This window comes from Temnothorax americanus, unplaced genomic scaffold (assembly GCF_048541705.1).
Source record: "Temnothorax americanus isolate GAGA-0224 unplaced genomic scaffold, ASM4854170v1 Scaffold17, whole genome shotgun sequence".
Taxonomy (NCBI): domain Eukaryota; kingdom Metazoa; phylum Arthropoda; class Insecta; order Hymenoptera; family Formicidae; genus Temnothorax; species Temnothorax americanus.
This window is the reverse complement of record NW_027509307.1, coordinates 104148-127267: the sequence shown is the minus strand read 5'-3', so window position 1 is coordinate 127267 and position 23120 is coordinate 104148. Positions and strand designations below refer to the sequence as shown.

Genomic DNA, 23120 nt, shown 5'->3' with positions numbered 1-23120 from the left:
TGTACAGAATTTTTTAAATTTACTTTTTTATATATTTGTTTATTACGTATAATTTTATACATACAAGGTAAATAGATAATCGTGTGATAAAAATTTATATATAAAATTGACAATTGTGATGGTATAACATATTTGTATGCTACATGATAAAACGATTGATAAAGTCACAAAAATATAAATGTCTGTAATATAAAAAAAATAAAAATTAATAAACAAATCTTTAGTATTTCTCTTTACAACACATCTTAAATGTCATGTCACATAATACAGAAATAAAAAATTGTAAATAAAATCTATGGAAATCGTAAATATATTTTCTAAACATTTTGCGCGCACGATTTTCATTACTAATTTTATTAAAGTCTGAAGTCTGGTCTAAAGTTCTCTGTTAAAGCCTGGTTAAACCATTGTTGAGCTTTTTAATCAAACTAATCATAGTATGTGTATATAGCGTAAAAATATACACTCTTGGCATTATAAATTTTTTTTGTCAGTATAAGGATGTCAGATTTTAAGAGGATACGGTATCTCATTTTTCGATACTTTCTCTCTCTCTTTTTTAACATTGAAACAATTAATATTAGTTGATATTAATAAGTAGGTATTAATGTTGTGTTACTTAATCTCGTAATGCACTACTGCTCGAGAATAAGAAGTATGATATTAATTACAATGTTCGGTTTTTAAATAATTTATGATACTTTTGCTTTGTAATTTACATATTCTACCTTTCCTGCAAGGCATTAATACTAAAGGTGGATCAAATCGAGTTTTCACAACGTTTCTGATTAATGTCTTTATGTTCGTAATAGCTTTATTATTGTAATAGTTCTGCAATTCCGCGCAATACAACTGCTCAGTATATTTTATCTGTAAATTAAAAACATAAAATGTGTGATTGAAAAAAATATAGTATAAATAATTATAAAATAGAAAGGATATTGTTAGTCGTACTGATTAGTATGCCAGATATGTAAAATGTTTTAAATATAATTTGTAAGAATCTTATTTATAAAAAAAAGTGCTTACCTCCAGGATAAGGTATACTTTGATACTTTGAGGTTTAGCAAACTCAATCGCATGCCCAAAATTTATCATAAGATTTTTTAACAATTGCAGAAATATAAGATACATTTCTTCTTCTGTCAAATCATTATTTATAATGATGTGTGTTACTGGCCACAACTATATTGCGAATGTATAATAAATATATTCGTATTAAATAATTTAAGAATTACAAGTGTTAAGGAAAAAAGTATATACAAAAATATATTATAAATATATCAGAGGAAAAAACATCGTACATAAGTTGATTAGAGTTATATTCTATTTTGATTATATTAATGTGTAAATAAAGTTAATTACATATTTACCTTCATTGTTGGGTAGACACCTATGCCTTCTGCGTAATTATATATCTGTCTGGCTAGACCTTCGTCCAGGTGAGTTAACGTTGCAATTAGCGCACGACACGTTGTTGTACTTAACGCAAAAGTATATTTAAGTATTAAGTTAGCCATCTCTATGATTAAATTCGTGTCTTTTTTTGACAAAGATAATATTGTTAATTTGTCCACGTAACAAGATAAATCTAAAAAGGTAAAGGATAAATTTTATTGCTATGAACGTTATTAAGAACATAATATAATTAGAATTAATTTACGGTATAAATATGATAATGAATCGCGAGAATATGTGCATATAAAATTCTACTTTACCTATTGGGTAATATTGACTGTATTGATCTTTAAGTAAAAATTGGAAAATAAAGACGGCATGTTCAATAAATTCATTACAAAATGAATCCAATAAGATGTGCATTATTTTGTTCCGTACACGCTCATCGTTAATGGTACTTTTAACATACCACTTATCGCGACTGGTACATATAATATTTTGGTCTGAAAAAATTAATACAGGTAAATAATGTATTAATATGAGAAATAACGATAAAAAAAAAGATAACTTTTGAAATATATTTCGTATGTCAATTTTTTTATAATTAACAACGAATTAACAACGTTAATTCGTTAAAAATCAATTATATATTTAATGTCAAATAATTTTATATTAAGAGTAATTGTGAAGTTTATGTTTATTGTCAATATTTTCCACTTATTATTTATATGTATATTAAAATTTCTGAAAAAACAATCGATCTCTGCAAATTTAACTCACATTTAAGTAAATCATATGCTTTTACGACCTCTTTGTTAGCTAAGTGAATTTCAGCTGTTAGCAAGAAATACTCGGCATTGTATGGTAAATTATACATATGAAGTGATTGAATCAACCATAATGCAAGCCCCCAGGCCTCCTTGTCCACTAAATTGGTCAAAATGTCTAATCCTATTTCAAATAATACTTTACCCAGAATGTTGAAGGTACCCATTTGGACTGAAAAGTCCAAATATACGAATTAGGTAAAATTGTAAATAAAATTTGTAGTCTAAAATTCATTAATATTTCATTTATTTTATTATAATACGTTATACAACATGTGATACATAAAATATATCTGATACATACACCGTAAGTTATTCAACCAATAAAGAATATATATATATTTTTTCATAATATTAAATAAAAAATATATTTTAGAATGTCATTATGTGTCAAAAATATTGTAACTGTTAGTATAAAATTATATCTTTTGTCATATATATAACTCTTGATACTTAAAATCTACAAAATAATATATATTACATGCATTAGTTTATATATAGTTTATATATATAAGTTGTATTTCTATATATGCATAATAATAAGTTTGTAGATATAAAAGTTGGTCGTCATCATATTATAACTACTTGATCAACAATATGAAATATGAACAATGAGGAGAAATAAAATCATTTTAATAAAATAATTATGTACTATATAGTACAGTGTATAGTATATGTTATAGTATAATACAACCTATATTATTTAATATATCTCAGGTATTTCGTGCGTTATTTAAAATATTTATTACCTGTACGACGTATGATGTTTGCTAAGTGGTACTCTGAACGTTTTACTTCTGTTCGAAGTATACTACAACAAGAGCGAACAAATAACGTAGTTTCATCCTGCATTTCTGAATAATTTTTTAAGATATTAATAACATAATCATAATCTTGATGTAGAAGTCCTTTCTTAAATCTCTCTAAATCCACATAAAATTTCCAAAGATGTTTATGTTCTCTATAAGCGGATCGTGCTTCGGATAAATCATCTACAAAAAATAGACAAATATATATATATATACATATATATATATATATATATATATATATATATATATATATGTAAAATATATATACACAGAAAAAAATGATGTACTACCACCAGCATTGGACTCATTAAAAATAATTTTGTTAATTCAATAACGGTACTAATGAAACCAATAAGATCTTATTAAGGGCATGACGTATTTGTTCCATTAATATTGTTATTAAATTAACAAGATTATTTTCAATCACTGTTGTTAGCTAATGCTGTTAATACATCATTTTTTCCGTGTACATATATAAAATAGTTGTATGTTTGAAGGACTTTTTATAGAAAAAATATGTATGTATGCATGCGCGCGCGCACATACACATATTCTTTCATAGCCAACAATAAAATGAATAATTACCGATAGGTCGCAGTGTATAACTTTCCTCGTTCACTTTGGCTATATGGTCCTCGTTTTCATTTGCACTTTTATCTATAAAAGTACTACTGTGTTTCGGAGATTCTATCTGTGACATATTTCCATCGGGAGAAGCAATAGTTTCCGATAACCTTTCTCCAAAATTCTGAACCAATACCACAGGAGGATGAGAAGATTGAGAACCAATAGGTTCCGATAAGCTTTCTCTAAAATTCTGAACTAATACCGCAGGAGGATGAGAATTGTTTGCAGTTTTACCAGCCAATAAGCTTTTAAAGCGTTCTATCACGTCTTTGTCCAATGTTGATAGTAACGTAGAACGAACTTTTCTTATCAAGTTATCATTAACATCTTGAATATCAGTGAATTTTTCATTCACTATGCATTCAACTAATATCTTCTGGATAATATGTTGTGGTATTATGTCCGGTGACACTTTCAAAATTAAAGTTCTCACGGTATTCCAATATTCATTCGGTTTGATGTGTTTTTCAATACATATTAATATGTTTGTAAGATTGTTTGAATTTGTAATCGGCGTAACGTAGTCCACCAAACGATCTACGATTGTTTTTAAAGACATTTGTCTATTCAATAACTCTGTAATAGTATTATTTGTGATGTAATTCTTTGTAAATAGTGTTAATAATTCCCCCGTATGAAACATTCGGTATATTGTCAAAATTTGGTCAATAGTTAATTTTTGTAATGACTTTATATATATCATTCTGCACAAAAAACTATAGCCAGACTCTAATGCCTCTTTCATCGTATCTAGTATCGCTCCAGGATCTTCCAAGTAAACTCTAATAACGAGTTCCTGCAGCTAAAAATGAGATCAAGTTAGTATACAAATGGTTATATGGAGAGACAAAAGCCATAGTAGTGCAAGTCAAATTTTTTCAAATATTTATATATTGTATAGATTATATACATCTATGCACACGAGTCAATATTTTAAAAAATTTGACTTACACTACTATGTGGCTTTTACCTCTCCATGTACAAGAAAATAAAATAATAGAGTATAAAATAAGTGTACTTACGTCGTGCATGTATCTACAGTGTGCTTGGTTGTAACAGATACCTCTTCTCAATAGCATATAACAATATCCATTGACAAGGCTAAAAATTTTGCTCTTAATATTTTTTCTCACCCATTGAGATTTTACCACTTCTATATTTTGGATAAGTGGTGGTCCTTTTGATACAGTTTTAATTTCAGGTACACAATCTGTAGTCCGTCTCAATTGATTGTTAAATTCCCTTTTTGTCTCATCAGTTTTATTCCATTCTTCTGTATCATCTTCTTCAAATTTTGCATACTCTTTGTTAAATTCCGTTGCGTTCTGTTTTATATACTTATTAAAACTGCTAGTAGTCATTATATATGGTACATCAGAATGTAAAGATTTGCTTGGTTCGTTTTGTTCACTTAAAAATGTAGACGTTACACGTGGTACAGCAGAATGTAAAGATTTGCTTGGTTCGTTTTGTTCACTTAAAAATGTAGACGTTACACGTGGTACAGCAGAATGTAAAGATTTGCTTGGTTTGTTTTGTTCATTTAAAAATGACATCACTTGTGGTACATTAGAATATAAAGATCTCCTTGGTTTGCTTTGTTCACTTAAAATTGCACTTTCAGAGCTGTAAGAACAAATAAATTTCTAATTATTGAGAATATTGTAACTTATATACAATAGATATTATTAAATTGCAAAATATATCCATTAAAAAAATTATTAACCTTTCAGAAAGTTACAAAATATTAATAATATAATATTAAATTCCGTCAAATTTGTTTCCAATTTATACTTACAGATTTGTATCAAATGATTCTGCAAACAGAGAAATGCAATCGTCATCGTCATCATCATCATCATCATCATCATCTTTATCTTTATTTCCGCCAGTTGTATATTTCTTTCGTATATTAGTATCTTCAGAAATACTTTTATCAATTTGATTTATATGTTGCGTTTCTTTCGGTGAGCTAGGATAATCCATGTGATTGCTGCAAACTAGATCCGTTTGAATATCTTTCTCTTTATCCAAAGTTTTACTAAAAACTGGTTCTTCATCGAAAAAGAGTCTTCTGCAAAATGTCTTGTTTTTCATTGTACTTGTTGAAGCACTTGTATCATTTTCATTATTTAAATCTATTTGCTTAGACTCTACATTATTTTTATTATTTAACTTATCTTCAGATGTCGATAGTTTAGGAGATGGTTTTGATCTTTTTTTATTCAAACGTTCACGTAAGTCTTGCTCTGTTTCTTGCTCTTCGGAATTATTTTCTTCAACTATATTTGATTCTAATGTTACCGTTGTATCGCTATTTGAAAAGTCATCAAATTCTTGACTTAATGATTTAGCACATTCTGCATTATTCTGCAGCCAAGTAGTTCTATTTAATCTCCTTTTTGAGTTAAAGTTCATATGTATAGTATCTTTTGCTGTACGCTTTCGATTTTGATTAGCATTTACATTATTATGATTGTTATTTCTTAATTCTATCAAAGAATCATTTTTACGATCTATTTTTACACCGTGCAGTTTCTTATTATCTATATTTTCATGTCTTAAATTAATGCCATTAAGAGCTAACGTAGACTCCGATATGTCTAACATATCCATTGATCTATTTATCTCAGATGTATGATGTTCATTTTCTCTGAGAATGTTTTTGGATCCAAGTGTGTTATCATTATCAACGCAAGAAACTTGCTTCAAATTGCTATTAGTATTATATCTATCTTGTTCTAGAAAAACTTGTTTAGAAAAACTATTCTGTAAGCTCTTATCGCTCATGTTTACTTTCATAATTTTTACAGTACCTTTTGGTAAAATATAATTTCCAGTTATTTTTGGTAGTTTCTTTTTGTTATTATTATTTGTCTTATTTGCACATTGTTTTTTATTACATGTTGTAAGAAACTCAGACTGTACTGTAGTACCATTAGTCTCGGACGCTGTTGAATAGATGGGCTTGGAAACGAATGCTTCTGAAACACCTATTACCTCCATAGTACTATCTGTAGTCAGAGATGTATCGCTCGATCTCGTTCTCGCATAGATTTCTTTCTGATCTTGGCTTCCATTTATGTTATTATATGTGGTCAAAACATTGTCAGAAAGATTCGCGTTTTTAGATTTAAAATTTGTCTTAACGTCTTCAGATGTTCCAGAAAATTTATTTTCTACGTCTTCCGTATTATTTGTATTTGATAATACAACTAAAAAGATAAAGTGTCCTTTTAATAGATTTCTTAAACTAAATTTTTAGAGATGTCTTTTGCTTCTAAAACATTATCAAACGTAAAATTAATAGCAGATTAATATTATACCTTTAACGCTTTTATTCTTTCCAATGTTCAAAGGATAATGTTCCAATTTTACTTTGCAAACTGCTCCACCAGCAATAGCAGCTTTATATAAGGTATTATTATTATTATGCTTTTTGATGGAGTAACATTCTGTATCCGACTTCTGTGGAGCTTCCACCGGATGAGCTTCATTGGATATCTCTTGCATCTTGCTATTATAATCAGTAACAGTTAAAGTTTTTGCATCCAAATAAGTATCACCATCAGAGTTGAATTTAACTGATTCCAAACTTGTACCTACTTTATATATATATAAAAAAAAATAGATAAAATTTTACACATCGCAATACACAGAATACAACGTAAATAAGTTCATCATATGTTACCTGATTTATCGACGTATTTTCTTTTAGATCTATCTTTCTTCCCTTTTGTTGGTTTTCTCTTATTACGACTTTTATTATTTACTGGCACAATCTTCTCTTGTGCGAGACTGCAATACGTGTTCGAAGATACGCTAGATGTTTCGTTATTACTTTTACTCGAAAGTGACTTAATACTAGTATCACGTTTTAATTGTTGCTTTCGTGCTACAAATCCCGGCTGAATTACTTTAGGACACCGATCGTACAACACGTCGCTTAAAAGTTTAAGATTTGTACATTCTTCGTTTTTCTTTTCAGTTAATTTTTTCAAACAACTCCTTGTTATACGAGTAGTTTCATCCGCTGTATTATCTTCCCGCACATTTTCCTTTAACATCCAATTAGAATTTTTAGGTGTATTAATACATGGCGACGAATGTTCTAACTCTTCTTTTTTCTTTTCAGAGAAACGCAATTGGTAACGTTGAACTAGATCTCTATCTACAGCAATGTTATGCAACACAACCATACACTTAGGAAGGTCTTTCAACGCTTCTAACTTGTCATTACTTTTTGCCCGTGCATTTTTCCTGTCTTTTGTCTTTTTTCCCATTCTGTTTGATTAACTACTAATACATACGTTGGTGCTAATGCTTTATGAAAACCAGTTTTCAATATATCTTCACTGTCAATAGTAATAAAGTCCTTTAAGCGTCTAACTTGAACAACGCATATCTTCATCGCTCTAGATCTTCGAGAAACGTTTACATATTATTCTTCACGTTACAACCGAACATCGTGCGTGGTGAGCATCGCGGATACAGTATAAATCAACCTAATGGAAATATATCCAGCATTCAATAAACGAGGCAAGATGCATGGGGGATTTTACACATCAACAATTCACACGGGGACACGGACGTTGTGCGAAAAAATACACGGTGGCCCGACAAGAAAGAGACACATCGGGGGGAAATATCAGATTAAAAGGCCATTAGACCCACTTTTATCCTCTCTCCTCTCTCCTCTCTCTCTCTCTCTCCACGATAATCGACAATCCACGTTAATCCTCCTCGTTGTGCAGTTCTTCACACACCTCAATCAAGTACATCGACACGATTATTACTCTTACATCTGTTTATCCGCATCCAGAAACGTGCGTATACGCACATCACGTGCGACGACGTGCGTGTATTTCTCGGCCCAGAGACGGTCTTCCAGAGGCTGCTGGCTGATAAAGGTGCACGAGCTTTACGTTAATCGGTCGCGGACCAATTCGCAATGAAGTCCCGCCGCCACGCCGGTTCGCCGCGAAAATATTCAAGTTACTCGCTTCGAGAATCGCAAGCATTTGTATCGATATATATCCAGCGACGTCGGCGCCGCCAATTCACGCGTACTACGTAGGCGGTAGGAGTAAACGTAGGCAGGGTACGGTTTCTGCAATATCGACCATCGGTGACCCGTTGTCGTCGCACGCGGCACGCGGCCGCCACGACTATGATGCTGTGTTGCTCGTTAAAAGTTGCGGATCGCATATTTTAGCCGAGCTATTAGAAATTGTAATTTGTAATTATTCACGTCGAGCATGGACTACAAGGATGAGCAGCGCAACGAGATCGAGGCCTTGGAGTCGATTTATTGCGGGGAATTGGAGAGTACGTATCGCGAATCCAACCTGTAACCGATGCATGTCGGAGCGAGGCGGACGAGATGCGTAGCCTAGTGATAATACTGAGCTTTCGATAATGAATTACTGTTTGTCACGAGTTAGGGCCCGAGCAAAATGGCTGTTTGCAAATTTAAGACAATATTTTATGCTTTAAATCTTCGTCTTTAGCAATACTTGTGTCTCAAGTCTTACAAACGTTGACATTTCCTACGCACGTTTAAAACTTGACGCAAAAGACAGTATTGTGCGTTACCAAGGACAGACTCAAAGCATGAAGCATTATCCTAAAATTGTAAGTCAATCGTTCTGCTCGGGCCCTAATACGCGTGTGTATGTTGTACAGTTTTAGCGACCGAGCCGTTTTACACATTTGCCATAGCGATCAAGACGGAGGAATATGAACCAGAGACTGTCAATGGTCTCGGCTGTCGATTGGAATTTACGTATACGTCCAAATATCCGGATGAGCCGCTGCTCATATCGATCACGGAGCAGGAAAATCTCGAGGATGGCGACGACGAGAAATTGAAGGCACATCTGGCGGAACAGATGAGCGAGAATCTTGGAATGGTAATGGTCTTTACGTTGGTCAGCGCAGCTCAAGAATGGCTCAATGTACAATGGGACAGAATAAAACTGAGGAGAGAACAGACTGCGGCGAAAAAGCAGAAAGAGGAAGAAGAGGCGGAAAGGGTAAGGGTTTTTATATTACAGATATAGATCTGCATAGATGGCAATTGTAATAATGTTCCTTTTGCTTTTATATGTAGAAACGATTCGAGGGAACTCGCGTAACCGTGGAATCTTTCCTAAGCTGGAAAGAGAAGTTTGATGAAGAAATGGGCTACACAAAACGGAGAGAATTGGCAGATCGCGAGGGCAAAAAGTTAACGGGCCGGGAATTATTTATGACCGACAAGACGTTGGATCAGTCGGATCTTAAATTCTTAGACGACGGTAACTTATATTTTTTGTTTCCCGATTACTTTAAATCTGACTTTTATGTTGAAAGATGCTGGATATTACATGTTATGTAATTTTAATCACGTAGGCGATGCTGTAAAAGTAGATGAGAGTCTGTTCCAAAATCTGGATGATCTAGATTTAGATGACGACGAAGACGACCCAGACTATGATCCAAATATCTCGGATGATAGTGCCTAAACAAATTTGATTCAGTAGCCACCAAAGTGATACGTAGAACTAATTGAACAGGAATTTACTAAATTATTTCTAAAGAAAAAGGAAGAATGAGTAAAGTATATATTTTAAGTACTAGAATTTCTCTTGCCAAGCTGGATACTGTATTTAGCGAAGAGTGGCAGTGATGAACGAATCGGCATGGTTGAAACAGAAAATACGATATTTCTTCAACCGATGCTTTATTGGAAGACAATTCACAAAACGGAATATTTAAGGAATGAGATAATTTTTATACTTATGTATATATAAATTATGTTCGTAAGCTTTGATTATATTAAAGAAACCTATATCTCGTATTAATATTAGTCTTTCCCTTTTATCTTGGTATTTATCACAAAATATATATAGAAAAAGGGGTACAAGATAAATATATATCTAATATACGAAATAACGACCAGGATTTAACATTTATTCATAATCTTTTAACGTTATAATTCGCATAGTAGCAGTTCACAAACATTTCACAATTTAATGGAATCTATATTCTGCGATGTACAATACTGTCAAGACCATGGCAGCATGATACACTTTTCTGTACACAAATGGCACAGACTTGAGTTCCTTGTTTTGTGGCAGTAATTAAAAAATGTAATCAATATTATCGATAAATACTTATTTCATATAACATAGATGCCTTTTGTCAAAGATTTATTAGATCTGTAGCAGTCTTTTACAGAATACAAGAATGCGCATCACAAAGTACAAACATATTGGTGTTATAATGTTTTGATGTATCATAACGGTTCTTCTAGTTCATTGCATGATCACTCCATCGCCAAAGACTAACAAGATTAAAACGAAATTATTTTGTCATGTTATTCGCGAATTTTTTCATTTACCGTAAGTTCTTACTTCGAAAATATTCACAAAGGAGGTAGTGATTTGTTTCTGATGAAGGATCACGTATCAAATAATTCTAAGAAAAAGCAGCTATTCGTTAACTAACTAACGGCTTTGAAATACAAATGGGTCACGTACTGTGCATGCACATAATACAGAGTGGTATCACGCTATTAGAAATAACTTTACGATTATTTCAGGTGAATATCTTAGAAAAATAAATAATCTGTAATGTACTGGAATACTTGACAATCCATGTCGAAGTTAGTGAATAGTGAATAATTCTATACTATTCAAATATGATTCTGCGAAGTGTCAAACATCGCTACGTCATTGCGTTAAATACAAATACATAAATAAGTACGCATTTATTCAAGTACATTTAAACGCATAAGAATATCGACAAATTGTAATTTCTTAATACTAGAGAGTACAATATTTGTGTGATTCACACACTAATAATTTATTTTCTGACTGCAAGAAGTTAAATTAAGAAGTTTGTGTCAAAGTGGTCGTCTCATGTTTCGAGTTTAGACTCGCCAACGCGTCATAATCTGTTGGGAGAAGAACACAATTAATTATACAAAACGGTAGCTCTACGAGTTTACCTAAGCGATGTTACACCCTTGTAAATTATTATTATATGAAGATAAAAATTATTTTTAGAAATGCAAATAGATAATTCGTCCTTGGAAGAGATGTATTTTCAATCGCTTGGATAAACTTAATTTTGATGTGTATAAGTTCAAGATTGTTTATCAAATAATACGTTTAGTATATGTATATTCAAACTAAATTACAGAGATCTTTTTGCTCATCAAACAGTTATAATTATATAAGCATATATTCTATCATGTCCGTAAGATGTTAATATTGCGTACGTTATGCAGCATGCCATTCCCCTAAGCTTATGACACACATCTAGAGCCAGATATTAATCTAGCAAATTTTGCAATATAAACACAAGATATATTGTTTTTTTCATTCCAAAAAGAATAATTTATTTTTTCATCGTAAAATTATATCCTTGTTTTATCTATCTCATCATACATATTGCATATATTTGATCTTTAGAACAAATATTTCGGGATATAATTTATAAATAATATATAATTTATTAAATAATTTTAAAGTCTTCGTAAAATGTTCAGAAACATGTTGCAAAATGGTTCAAATGTGAAAGTTATATTTATAATTTTTATTTCTAGTTCTAGAGTCTTGTTCATGCTATGCATTCTATTCCTAAGTTGTAATCAGACTTATAAAAATACTAAAAATTAAAAAATATGCTTTTTCTAAATAATATTTAGGACTAAATCTGTCGCTGATGTCAAAGAAAGCAATTCTAATTTTTGGACAATTTTCTTTGATTTAAGCGTATTTATTTAAAGTTTTAATAAAGTTTTAAAGTATTAATAAAATAATTATAAAACACACATAAATCTATATATAAATATAAAATATTGCAAAGTAAAAATTTTCGAGCTGAAAGCGTGTGCTTCGGTCTTCGTTGGAGTTTCGGAAAATTCATTGGAGTTTTGATTCGTCTCAGGTTGTTTTAAGGTGATCGTGATAACTTCAGGAGAGGAAGAGGAGACGGATTTAAAATATTGTCTTGGAATCGTCCGTAAATGAGAAGTCAGAAAACCTAAACATATTAAATATCTTATGACCAATTTTAGATTTTTAACAGAGTTTCTAACGGAAAAAATTTAATTCTAAAGTTCAATTATTATTTGGATAATAACAGCTATTATCCTGACGTACATACATTTTCTTCTAACATTTAAAATGTGTAAAATAATACAATGTATTTTTACAAAATGCGATTTACAATTTTACTATGCAGCATAAAGTTTCTTTAGTTACTTTCAACTGTATTCCAGTAACAATTGCTATCTTTAATATTGATACATAAAAGGAGGACATTAGAATATTACATTGTTAGTTTATTGCAATAATAACATTGTCAACAATCGATTCATGCCGCCGTGTACTGTGTTAGCGATTCATTGCAGTGATGAAAGCACCATGGCGTTAGTTATCTGATGAAACAATCTTTCTTACGATTAAAACTGTTTATGAGTCGTTTTGCTGCTTGCACATGCTGTGAATGACATTGATTATAAGTCATTATAAGTTAAGAGACATCGATATTTTTTCATTAAAAATAATGATTGTCTCCAACTATTCCGGCCGATGGAAATCTGCTACAGATGTTTTAAATCGTGACGAATTTCTATTGTGTCTCTGAAAAAGATTTTAATTAAACTTCAGCGGTTTCCACCGAAAATTTATTGCCGAAACGAGTAAATAAAAAACGGACAACACTGTGAAGGAAATGGATACATTATATGAATATGAAGTGGGTGGTTACATCATAAAATAAAATATCTAAGCTTTGATAGTCTATCAGTAACATTAACGATTAACATAACATAACATTCTGAGAGAATAAGTCACTATTAAGAGAATAAGCATAAAATCGAGCAATTTTATTTTATCATTGCTTTTTTGCAAACTTTACGAAATAACACATTCCTAAATATTTTATAAAAAATCAGCAGCAAAATAATTTCATGCATTTTATGAAGCTTCATAATATAATCGTGGAAAAATGCAAAGAAAAAATAAAAAAGCGATGCGTAATGCATATCAAAACAAGAAAACAAGAGATTCTTTGATTCTTAATAAATCTTCTAAAGATTCTTGTTTGTTGCAATCAGACTTACTAACTACCTCGTTCATGCTGTCTATAAAGTGCTGCAACACTACTTATTACAACTAATTTTGATATTTATCTATCACTATCTAATTCTTCGATTCTATAGCTTATGAAAATGATAAATTTCACTTTATCGAGTGATGCGACGTATGTCGTTATGTGGTTAGGAGAATTGATCTAGAATCACAAAGTTCATCGTACTTACTTTTCCGGCAAGATACGTGGTTTGGCATAATCACCCGGCCATTCGTACAGATTTGGCAGTGGACTGTCATAGTTGGCATCATACATCTTACTCATGATAAATTGCAGCTTGTCTTTCGGCTCCGGATACTCGCTTGCCAAACCACCTACAGATATAATGATAGATAATAATACTAGCTAGTATTTTGTACTTACACAATTCTGAAATTATAACACCAACCTTTGGCATAAGCATAATTAGCTATTTTAATCGCGATGTCGATAGAACACTCGCGAATACTATTTAACGGCGGGTATAGACTACCCCTTTCGAGATCCTCATTTTTCACGTGATCGGCGACAGTTTGTGCCGAAATCAGGAACAAATCTTCGGTGATGTGATGCACTCCGGTCGCAATAACGCCTAAAGCAATACCGGGGAAGATGTATGCGTTATTACCCTGTCCAGGCTTATATGTTTTTCCTTTATATTTCACTTCACCGAATGGCGAACCCGAAGAGAACACACATCTGCCCTAAAAACACAGATGGGTTTAGTCTGACGAATCAATTTAATATGTCAAAAAGCAGAGTTATCGTTATCCTTATGCAATTTAAGATTATAATATATTCATACGTCGGTATGATCATACGCTTGCTGCGCCGTACATTCAGCTTTACTGGTTGGATTACTTAAAGCGAAAATCAACGGCCTCTCGTTATTTTTTGCCATCTCCGTTAAGACTTCAGGAGTAAATGCCCCTGCCGCCGCCGAAGCGCCTATGCGAACATTTCACTTCTGTACCAAGATCGTTTTTGTTTGAAGAATTCTGCTTACCTATCAAAACAGTAGGCTTGATTTCTTTCACAACTTCGATTAACGTCTTCATCACTTTGTGGTCCTTCGCGTACCAGATCTTGTGGCCTTCCAAATTACCCTCGGGCCGATTCTTTACGAGTAGCCCGTCAATGTCCATCATCCAAATACTATCGCGTGCCTGCTGCTGGGTGCAACCGTCAGCTTCCATCGCTTTGACACACAGATCGGCTATTCCAATAGCTGCCTATAATTAAGTAGAATAAATATTGTTGTATTGCAATCTCAAAACAAACGCATAAATGTTTAGTATCTTTGCACTACTTCGAAAAACAAACCTCTCCGGCGCCGAGGAAGACAAACTTATTATCTGACATTCTTTTCTTAGTTATTCTTTGCGACGCTAAGATTCCAGCCACCGCAACCGCCGCCGTACCTTGTATGTCATCGTTGAACGTACAGTACTTATCTCTGTATTTATCTAAGAAACGGAAAGCATTGTGGTTTCCGAAGTCTTCGAACTGAAACACAAAGCGTGTAATATTATCATGTTGTACGAATCATAGAATCATAGAATTTCACGAGATTTATATAAATTAAAGACATAATAAATTATATATATTTAAAAGTGTACACACACGATAGTTGCGTATGTTAGCTTACTTGAATAAGAACGTTTTGTCCGTACTTTTGCACGCAGGCAGCCATAAATTCGTCGATTAATTCGTCATACTCAGCACCTTGGCTCCTAGGCTTGTTAAGACCGATGTAGTGAGGATCGTTTCTCAGCTGCTCGTTATTAGTGCCTACATCAATAGTGATCGGGAGACATTGATGCGGTTTGATACCAGCCAGAGCTGTATAAAGCGCCAGTTTTCCAACGGGGATACCCATGCCGCATGCCCCGAGGTCACCGAGACCTAAAATTCGCTCGCCATCCGTTACACAGATAGCTCGCACCGCTTGTTCCGGCCTAAAAATACGAAATTATGGTGAGTATTGAAAATAAATTAATACGCTGTACTATACATAAAGCCATTAATCTTTCTCTCTTGCTCCGCTTGTTGTAGCGTGAAAACGTGCGATGCGTGTGACGCGTGGAATTCTATTTTTAGCGAACCAACGCCAAACACGCACTTTCCGTTTAAAACTCTACAGTGTCTTTTAAAAACTGTTCTTCCCTTGGAATAGCGATTACATTTTAATCAATCGTGTGAAAAGAACGGTAAAAGACAGATTGCAAACATAACTCTCTCGTCTCTTTTACAGATACGGCAATAATATTTCGTAGTATCTCTCCTTTGATACTAACCAATTATTCAAGATCTCGTAAATATGGCCCTTATCGTATATAGTAATGAAAAGTCCGCGAGGTCTACGATATATCACGCCAAACTTTTGGCAGGCCAAACCGACGGTAGGTGTATAGACAATCGGCATCATCTGTTCGATGTTTTCGCTTAACAAGCGAAAAAATAATCTTTCGTTCCTCTCCTAGAAATTATTTCGAAGAAATTAAGGGCAGATTCCCCAAGGACGAATAGACGCCGAGGTACTATATTTACCTGTAGTTCCACGAGATACAAGTATCGATTCAAATCCTCCGAGTATTTCATTACTGAGGCTTTGCACAGAGCCAGCTGTTCCTCTTGCGTCTTAAATCGGGGTGGCTGCAGCCCGTGTATGCCGAGGGCTATTCTTTCTTTCAGGGTGAACGCCAAGCCCTGTTATTATCAGGGAATATTCACGCTGTGAGATCGTGCGTCCGCTCTACCGAAGTAAATTCAAGGGGGGACAACGGTACCTTGTTTAGTCGGGGATCTCGGAGGTGCCCGATACCCTTTACCATATTTATCGGTACCACATCTCCCGAAACCTCGTGGATGTCCCTTCGCTGAACGTCCTTTACGCCGATATGCGAAGGTGGTAGCGTCCGCGTCCATGATCCTCCGCAATTTCTGCTGCTGGCCGATCTAAAAATACCCGTGGAATTTGTATCTCGCGACTTCGTCAAATTGCATTAATGTGCAATATTTTATTTTAATGATAAATTTACATACGGTGATATTTTTCAGGATACACAGAAAAAAAAGAAGTGTTAAATCAAAACTTATATACTCGTATATACACAACAATCTATATATTTTCTTATAAGAATTAAAATTGTTTTTCTTGGTTGAATGAACTATATAAATTACTTCATTCAAGACAGATTATAGATTGTTGCGTATATACGAGTATATAAAACTTGATTTGACATTTCTTTTTTTCCGCGTAAATTCTTTGCGGTGATTTAAAGGCTCATTAGCATTATAATTGTTAAATCAATCATCGATTTAATCATATGAATTTTCTACTCCAACGAGACTGTGTTTCAAGACCGACAAATAAATCGGCGTGCAGTTTGCGGTGTAGAAAAGTTTATATTAATTTATACAAAAAAAAATATAGACAAATATCCAGCCCGATCGAAAGCAGTTCTCTATTTACTCGTGGTATTCGGTTTCATTTATTATTGTTTTATTTTATTGTCAATAAAAACTACGGCTGATGCTTGCTGCGCGACATCAAGACTGCTGTCGACTAATTATCACAGTTAACGACTCGATGACTCATTTAGTAAAAAAGTAACTTTGTAAGCGTGGGAATCCAATGAAGAGAAACATTTTCTTTTTTTTAGAGACACGATCATATTTTCGTTCGTCGTGTTTTCGAATGTTTGTAAAAGGACAATGAGCAAATGACGAAATGCCGCTTGACGGATGAATTTAATTTAGGAAATGGCAAAGGAATGTCGCGTCATCAAAAACGACAGATAAGTCGTTCTTATCACGAAACGCTTTGTGCACGCGTGGTCTCGCCAGTCTCGTTGGCGATAAAAATATTTCATACTATACGATTTATATGATAAATATCATGCGAATGTTTAATTCATAGGCCGTTCGACATTCAGAAGAAACACAACAAAGTTATTTCAGTATAAAAAGATACATAAACCTTGTTGGCACGCATACGTATCCTCTTATTAACATTCATTAGCGCGAAGACAACGATTTGACGAGTCTCGATTTTGTTTATAAATGATATCAGACGCGAGCGAAACACGTGGCGATTCGAGCCGCGTTTAATCGTAATCCCGTACGATAATTCTCTCTCTTCATTGTTCGCCGATAACAAAATCGACGACGATTGAACGTACGACTGAACTGTGGAACGAGATAGATTAGATAAGAATTCATAGAATATCAGTGCCCAGCCTTTCAACTCGCCGTACGATCAGATCGTGTGTAGGATTAGATAAAGCACGATCAATGAAGCTGCAAAGTGGAGCACGTTGTAACGTGCGCCGGGCGCCGGTTTCTTCTCTTTAAAGTGAACGGTTCCCAGAATGCGAAATCAAGCGGAATGAAACAATTCCCACTGTGAAATGATATCTTTGCTTCCTCGGAATTCCCCGCCGCTTGAAGAACCAAAGCGGGCTACGCTATTATTATTTTCGTGGCATAAAGCCAATTTTGCAGAAATGACCGAGGCGCGAAATTTGCCGAGGTGGCGAGCGTACATACGCCTTTTTCTGTCAGTCGTAATTTCGGGATATGGTAATCGCGTTAGCAGGCTGCATTTAACGCCAGTGTGGCCGCTCCTCTCTCCTCTCCGCGTAGCGTTTTTTTCTCACGAAACAAAGACGCGCTGTTCTAAATTTAAATAGCTCGTAATAAACGTTTGCGCTTTTAGATATATGTATTCATGTGTTTTCGTCGGCATTAAAAAGATTGTAAAAATTCATTTTTCCATCATACATTTGCGAACGTGGTTACATTACAATACGGATATGGTATGGAGTAAACGCGCATTGGAACTGTGCCTTATTTGCGAGACACACATCGTGTCGTTGTCATTGTGAACGAGTAACCGTTCCGACCTGTTAACACGTTGGCTGTCACGCTGAATTCGCTCTCGAAAATCCCGTCAGGCCACCTGCCACTGTACTCGAAACCAAAGATCTGTATTTTATTTTCGTAATATCTTATTAGTTTTACCACATTCTGTTAGAAATAGCCAATTATACCATTTCCGGTTGAGTAAATAAAAATCGTCATTCGTGGTGATGTAGGTAAATACTTGTATGTTAAATGGTTCACAGCGAAACTCGCGTAGCCCTCTCACGTGAAACAACCCTCACCGCGTTACAGTTTCTCCTCATCATCATCATTAAACGAGCGAAACTATATACACCGCTGGCAAACAGTTTATTAATCGGAAGTGTCTATTGCTACGTAAAATAAAATCAAACTTATGCATTATAATTTAACATACTTTTATTATTTTGTTTTTTTTTCTTAATAAAATGAATAATAATATAAAATGTTTGAAAAGTCTATAAAAAATATTATATATATACAATATAAGAATATTAGACACTTTTTTCATCAAAGCAGACATTCTCACATTTAATTGTCTTTTTTTTTTACTAATTTAAATAATCTAGCTACAAGTTCTTTTTCACTCTTCTAAAATCCACAACTTAATTTTGGGAAAAAGGTTTTATGACTGTAGTACTACATTCTTGAAATTAAACAGAGTGCTACGTTAACTAAATATGACTTCAGATTGAGAAAAGTATTGAGTAAGGCACGAATCGAACTTTTAAGTAATGTTTCATTGAAACATTTTTAATTTTATACGTGGTCTCGAACTTTTGGCAGGCATTGTATGTCACGCTTCGCGATATAACGCCTATGAGTGTGAGCACGTCGTCGCGTAGATGAATAGATTAAAAAGAAAGCTTGCTAGCTATACTTCGACAAAAAATACAAATGACATAAATCAGATTGATTTACACCTATACGGAACGGAATAATCCCAGTGTCATAATTATGCAACTCTTCTCACTCGGCTCGATGGATTTTATAAATATCCGGCCGACAGGTCAGTCATCAGTGATGTAAGACAACGAGACTTCAAACATGACGTAACCGAAGTTTCTGCGACAGTTTGTGTTGAAGTGGAGAGCTGTTATTACGTATCCCGACATTTTCTATAGCCCCGATCGATCGACCGCGATACTTTTTATATTGATTATTCGACGTGCTACGAGCACTCGCAACTCTTGTAAGTCCTAAGAAAATTCGTCCTGCCGACATTGAATTTTACCAGAATAAAGCACGTTATTTGGTAACTACTATTTTAGTTGACAAGCCTCCAATTAAGGTAACAGGAGATTTTCGTGTCTGATCGCCTATCATCGGTTATCTAGCTATATACGTAAACCAGGCAATTTGTCGATTTTACGTCTAATATTTGATTCGCACTATATATCATATCACTTACGAAGCGAGAGGATATGCGCATAGATCGCAAAATTGTCGTACCAGGAAGAGACACTCGAACAGCTTGCCCGAATAATCGATCAAGCGCATTTCACGAGCCGCGAATGAAGCACACGTCGGGTATCGTAAACCGGATCGGGCAACGCGCGCGATGCGATACGCCGGTAGATAACATTTATCAGACGTTTGCTTTTACCGCGAATAAAACCAGCTAAGAAAGACACGTAAGTCGCGTTGCAGTTGCACTCATGGTGTTATCGTTTTTCTGTTATCGATTATGTCAAAACCACGCGCAGATAATTTCAACGGTACGATACATTGCACTGTTAAATTCGTAGTGTCAAGTTATACACAATTTGAGTGCTTTTTAACCATTTTTATAGGTACAAAATGTTATTTAACTCATTGGTTTAGATTTAATTCTTTAATATTTAACAGTGAACGCGCGTGTTCACAATTGACCGCGATAGATTAACGACAGCGAGAGGAAAGATTCGACGACAATGAGAATGAAAACGGTTCGACGCACGTACGAGTCTTCTCTTTAAAAGAATTATTCTAGAATTACATTCCCACTTGTACACGGTGTTGATTTTAAACGAGGAAAAAATCGTGATAACATTAGTCTAGCGCGGTATATTTTAATAAAAAGATAAACAAGATATAATACGTCCACTTTTGCATTGATACAATTAAGCATTGTCTTAAGGTTGAAGGCGATCAACGTAATTCGTGTATACGCTTGGCGTAAAGCACAATTACAACTCTCAAACGCGAAAACTATCCTTCGTATAACGTGTAACGTATACATATTATATTTGTACAATGTATTTCTATCTTTCGCGTTTACTTTCAAAATTCGCGTTCGCAGTAAAGTTCGACTGTTTGCTCGAAACACTTCGTACAGTGTATACGATAGGCGATACAAATTTAAATAATCAATCAAATAATTGCGTAAATTTCGTAAAACTTTGTGGGCGTTTATATCTCATCTATATTGCTAAAATCAATTTGTCTAATGTATTTGTGTAACGTTTACATATTCGTTGCTTTCGTTCAGGTTGAAAACAGAGTTTTGCTGAATCGATTCGGCTCCTCGACGTCTTATTAAAAATGAGATTTCCTGCGATTTCTTGCGCCGCGTGACTAATATCCGGGAATAAAAATTATCGCCAGATATCCAGAGCACCAGATATCTTTTTCCTTCGTTCACCGCGCCTGAGTCCATCGCGCACGTCCCTGAGGCGGTACAGTATCCGGACAGCCGCCGTTTTTGCCTTGACTTCGAGTCTCGAGATTATTCATGATCCGTTACTTCCGCCAATTTCCACTTCGCGATAGAACCTACAAGACGATTATTATGTGAAATAACGTTGCTCTGCGCTCAATTTAATTCAGAAAATGCGGGAAAAAAGCGAAAAAATGCGGGATGTTGTAACAGATAAGAACCTCATCTAAATATTAACGCTTTCTCGATGTCATAACAGCGAGCGACGAAAAAACATAAAAAAAAAAGAAAAACAATTAGAAAAAACGAGACAATGTCAAAAAAGGGATCGTAATAAGAATCTCTGCGTTATTTTTATTTTTATTTGCAGCCAAAGCTAGCGATCGAGCCAATTTGGAGGAACCTGGAAAAACTTTAAAACAACTCGAGATTTATCTGTATTAAAGTCTCTTTTTTTCTATCCGACAGTTCTGACACCATTGTTTAATCGACCGTGTCAATATCCCTCGGTAACCAGCTCAGGGTGAAGATTCCCGGAGATATGGATTATACCTGTACGGTGAATTTCCAATTTCCACAAGAACGTGGAGGGTGTTACTTTTCGGAGCGCGACGAGCACCGCACCGGGAACCTCGTCGAATCGCGCACGGAAGCGGATCTCCGATTCTGACGGCGGTCAAGGCCACGGACGAAGGCCAGGCGAAGGCCAAGGATAGCGCTAAGGAGGAACGAGAAAATGGGCAATCGGCGGAGCGGTGGGAAAAAAAAAACACCTGAACGAAAGCACGGCAAACAGCTTCGCCACTTCTGGCAATTCTATAGCTTCGCCTAGCCGGTATCGATCGTCGTCGGGGCGCGTTCCTATTTTCGGCACCGCATCGCGGCCCGTCCCGCGAGACGGGTCGCACACGGCGGTCCCTTTTTCCCCGGGGAAAAAGGCTCGGTGTCCTCCCTGCGCCCTGTCGAAGGGTCGGAGCGCTCGCCCCCGTCGCGTCGCGTATCCGTCGCTCCCCGTATCGTCCGCGGATTGATCGCGGTGTCAACGGGCCGTAGACCCGCCGAGCCGACGACGACCCCGGGGGTCGAGAGTAAAAAAATTTCCCTGTGGCGTACTCACAATATAGACCTCTGCAGGACGAACATCTCGCTCCTCGCTCCTCTCCTCGAGTCCTCGTGTGCACGCAGCTGATCGCACCTCCCACCCGACAGGAACGGCGCGCGACTGCGCCGACTGCGCGCGTTCTCGGAGTAGTCGTCGGAGGTCGGAGGTGCTGCTGGGCTGCGCCGCGCTCGCGTCGCGTCGCGTCGCGGGGGTTCGGGGTTCCGCGTTTCACCGGCGCCGGCGGCGGCGCGGCAAAAGGTGCGCAGGGTGCGCAGCAATCAGCAAATCGCGTCGCTCGAAAGTGGATGCGAGGATGAGAGGATTACTACTTTTTTCCACCATTTGAAACGGCGTATTTATACGCAAGGATTTTTCGAGGAGGGAGAGGAAATCATGGGGATTCGCGAAATATCCACGCGTGACCGACCGCGATCGCCGACTTCTTGAATTCTGTTTCTCGTTCGCGGTCGATCGATCGTTCGATTAATTATGATCTTCGATCATCTCCCCCGCCTAAAAAGACTCGAGCGTATCGATTATTTGTAGGCCTATTCTTTTTTAACTGACAATGAGCTTCTCGCACGTTGTGGGGAAAAAAGAGAAAAGATGGAGCAAGAAGTTCAGCTAAAAAGAACAGGCCTTGTATCGGCGAAAACACCCCTCGTCAAATTTCTTTGATTATTCGA

The 23120-nt window shown here is 35.2% G+C and overlaps 3 protein-coding genes across 8 annotated transcripts; 1 reads left to right on the top strand and 2 right to left on the bottom strand.

The window, feature by feature from the left end:
* Positions 1-23: 23 nt before the first annotated feature.
* On the bottom strand, positions 24-8651 carry LOC143895837 (uncharacterized). 2 transcript variants are annotated; one of them, XM_077403214.1, is made up of 12 exons: positions 8339-8651; positions 7356-8169; positions 6991-7269; positions 5463-6879; positions 4687-5290; positions 3623-4466; positions 2975-3217; positions 2179-2397; positions 1719-1901; positions 1374-1591; positions 1030-1185; positions 24-870 (listed from the first exon to the last, which is right to left on the bottom strand). In XM_077403214.1, exons 2-12 carry the CDS (start codon positions 7945-7947, stop codon positions 664-666), a joined length of 4962 nt encoding a protein of 1653 aa, XP_077259340.1. In that variant the 5' UTR covers positions 7948-8169; positions 8339-8651; the 3' UTR covers positions 24-663. The 2 variants fall into 2 exon arrangements, with proteins under 2 accessions (XP_077259340.1, XP_077259341.1); XM_077403215.1 differs by lacking the exons at positions 24-870; positions 1030-1185; positions 1374-1591; positions 1719-1901 and having other exon boundaries at positions 2179-2685; positions 7356-8651.
* Positions 8652-8795: 144 nt separating this feature from the next.
* Positions 8796-10505, top strand: LOC143895844 (RWD domain-containing protein 1). Its single transcript, XM_077403257.1, has 4 exons — positions 8796-8992; positions 9350-9699; positions 9777-9963; positions 10058-10505. The coding sequence occupies exons 1-4, from the start codon at positions 8923-8925 to the stop codon at positions 10168-10170; spliced, it is 720 nt and encodes a 239-aa protein (XP_077259383.1). The 5' UTR covers positions 8796-8922; the 3' UTR covers positions 10171-10505.
* Positions 10506-10840: 335 nt separating this feature from the next.
* LOC143895840 (NADP-dependent malic enzyme) lies at positions 10841-22610 on the bottom strand. Of its 5 annotated transcripts, none has more exons than XR_013256478.1 (12): positions 20106-21119; positions 16579-16747; positions 16340-16498; positions 16087-16268; positions 15438-15747; positions 15113-15295; positions 14796-15021; positions 14595-14737; positions 14199-14493; positions 13980-14124; positions 13117-13299; positions 10841-11603 (listed from the first exon to the last, which is right to left on the bottom strand). XR_013256478.1 is itself a non-coding variant. In XM_077403229.1 (12 exons), exons 3-12 carry the CDS (start codon positions 16621-16623, stop codon positions 13260-13262), a joined length of 1728 nt encoding a protein of 575 aa, XP_077259355.1. In that variant the 5' UTR covers positions 16624-16747; positions 21144-21448; positions 22450-22602; the 3' UTR covers positions 10841-13259. The 5 variants fall into 5 exon arrangements, 4 of the variants coding, with proteins under 4 accessions (XP_077259355.1, XP_077259354.1, XP_077259352.1 ...); XM_077403229.1 differs by lacking the exon at positions 20106-21119 and adding exons at positions 21144-21448; positions 22450-22602 and having other exon boundaries at positions 10841-13299; XM_077403228.1 differs by lacking the exon at positions 20106-21119 and adding an exon at positions 22450-22610 and having other exon boundaries at positions 10841-13299.
* Between the last annotated feature and the right edge of the window lie 510 nt (positions 22611-23120).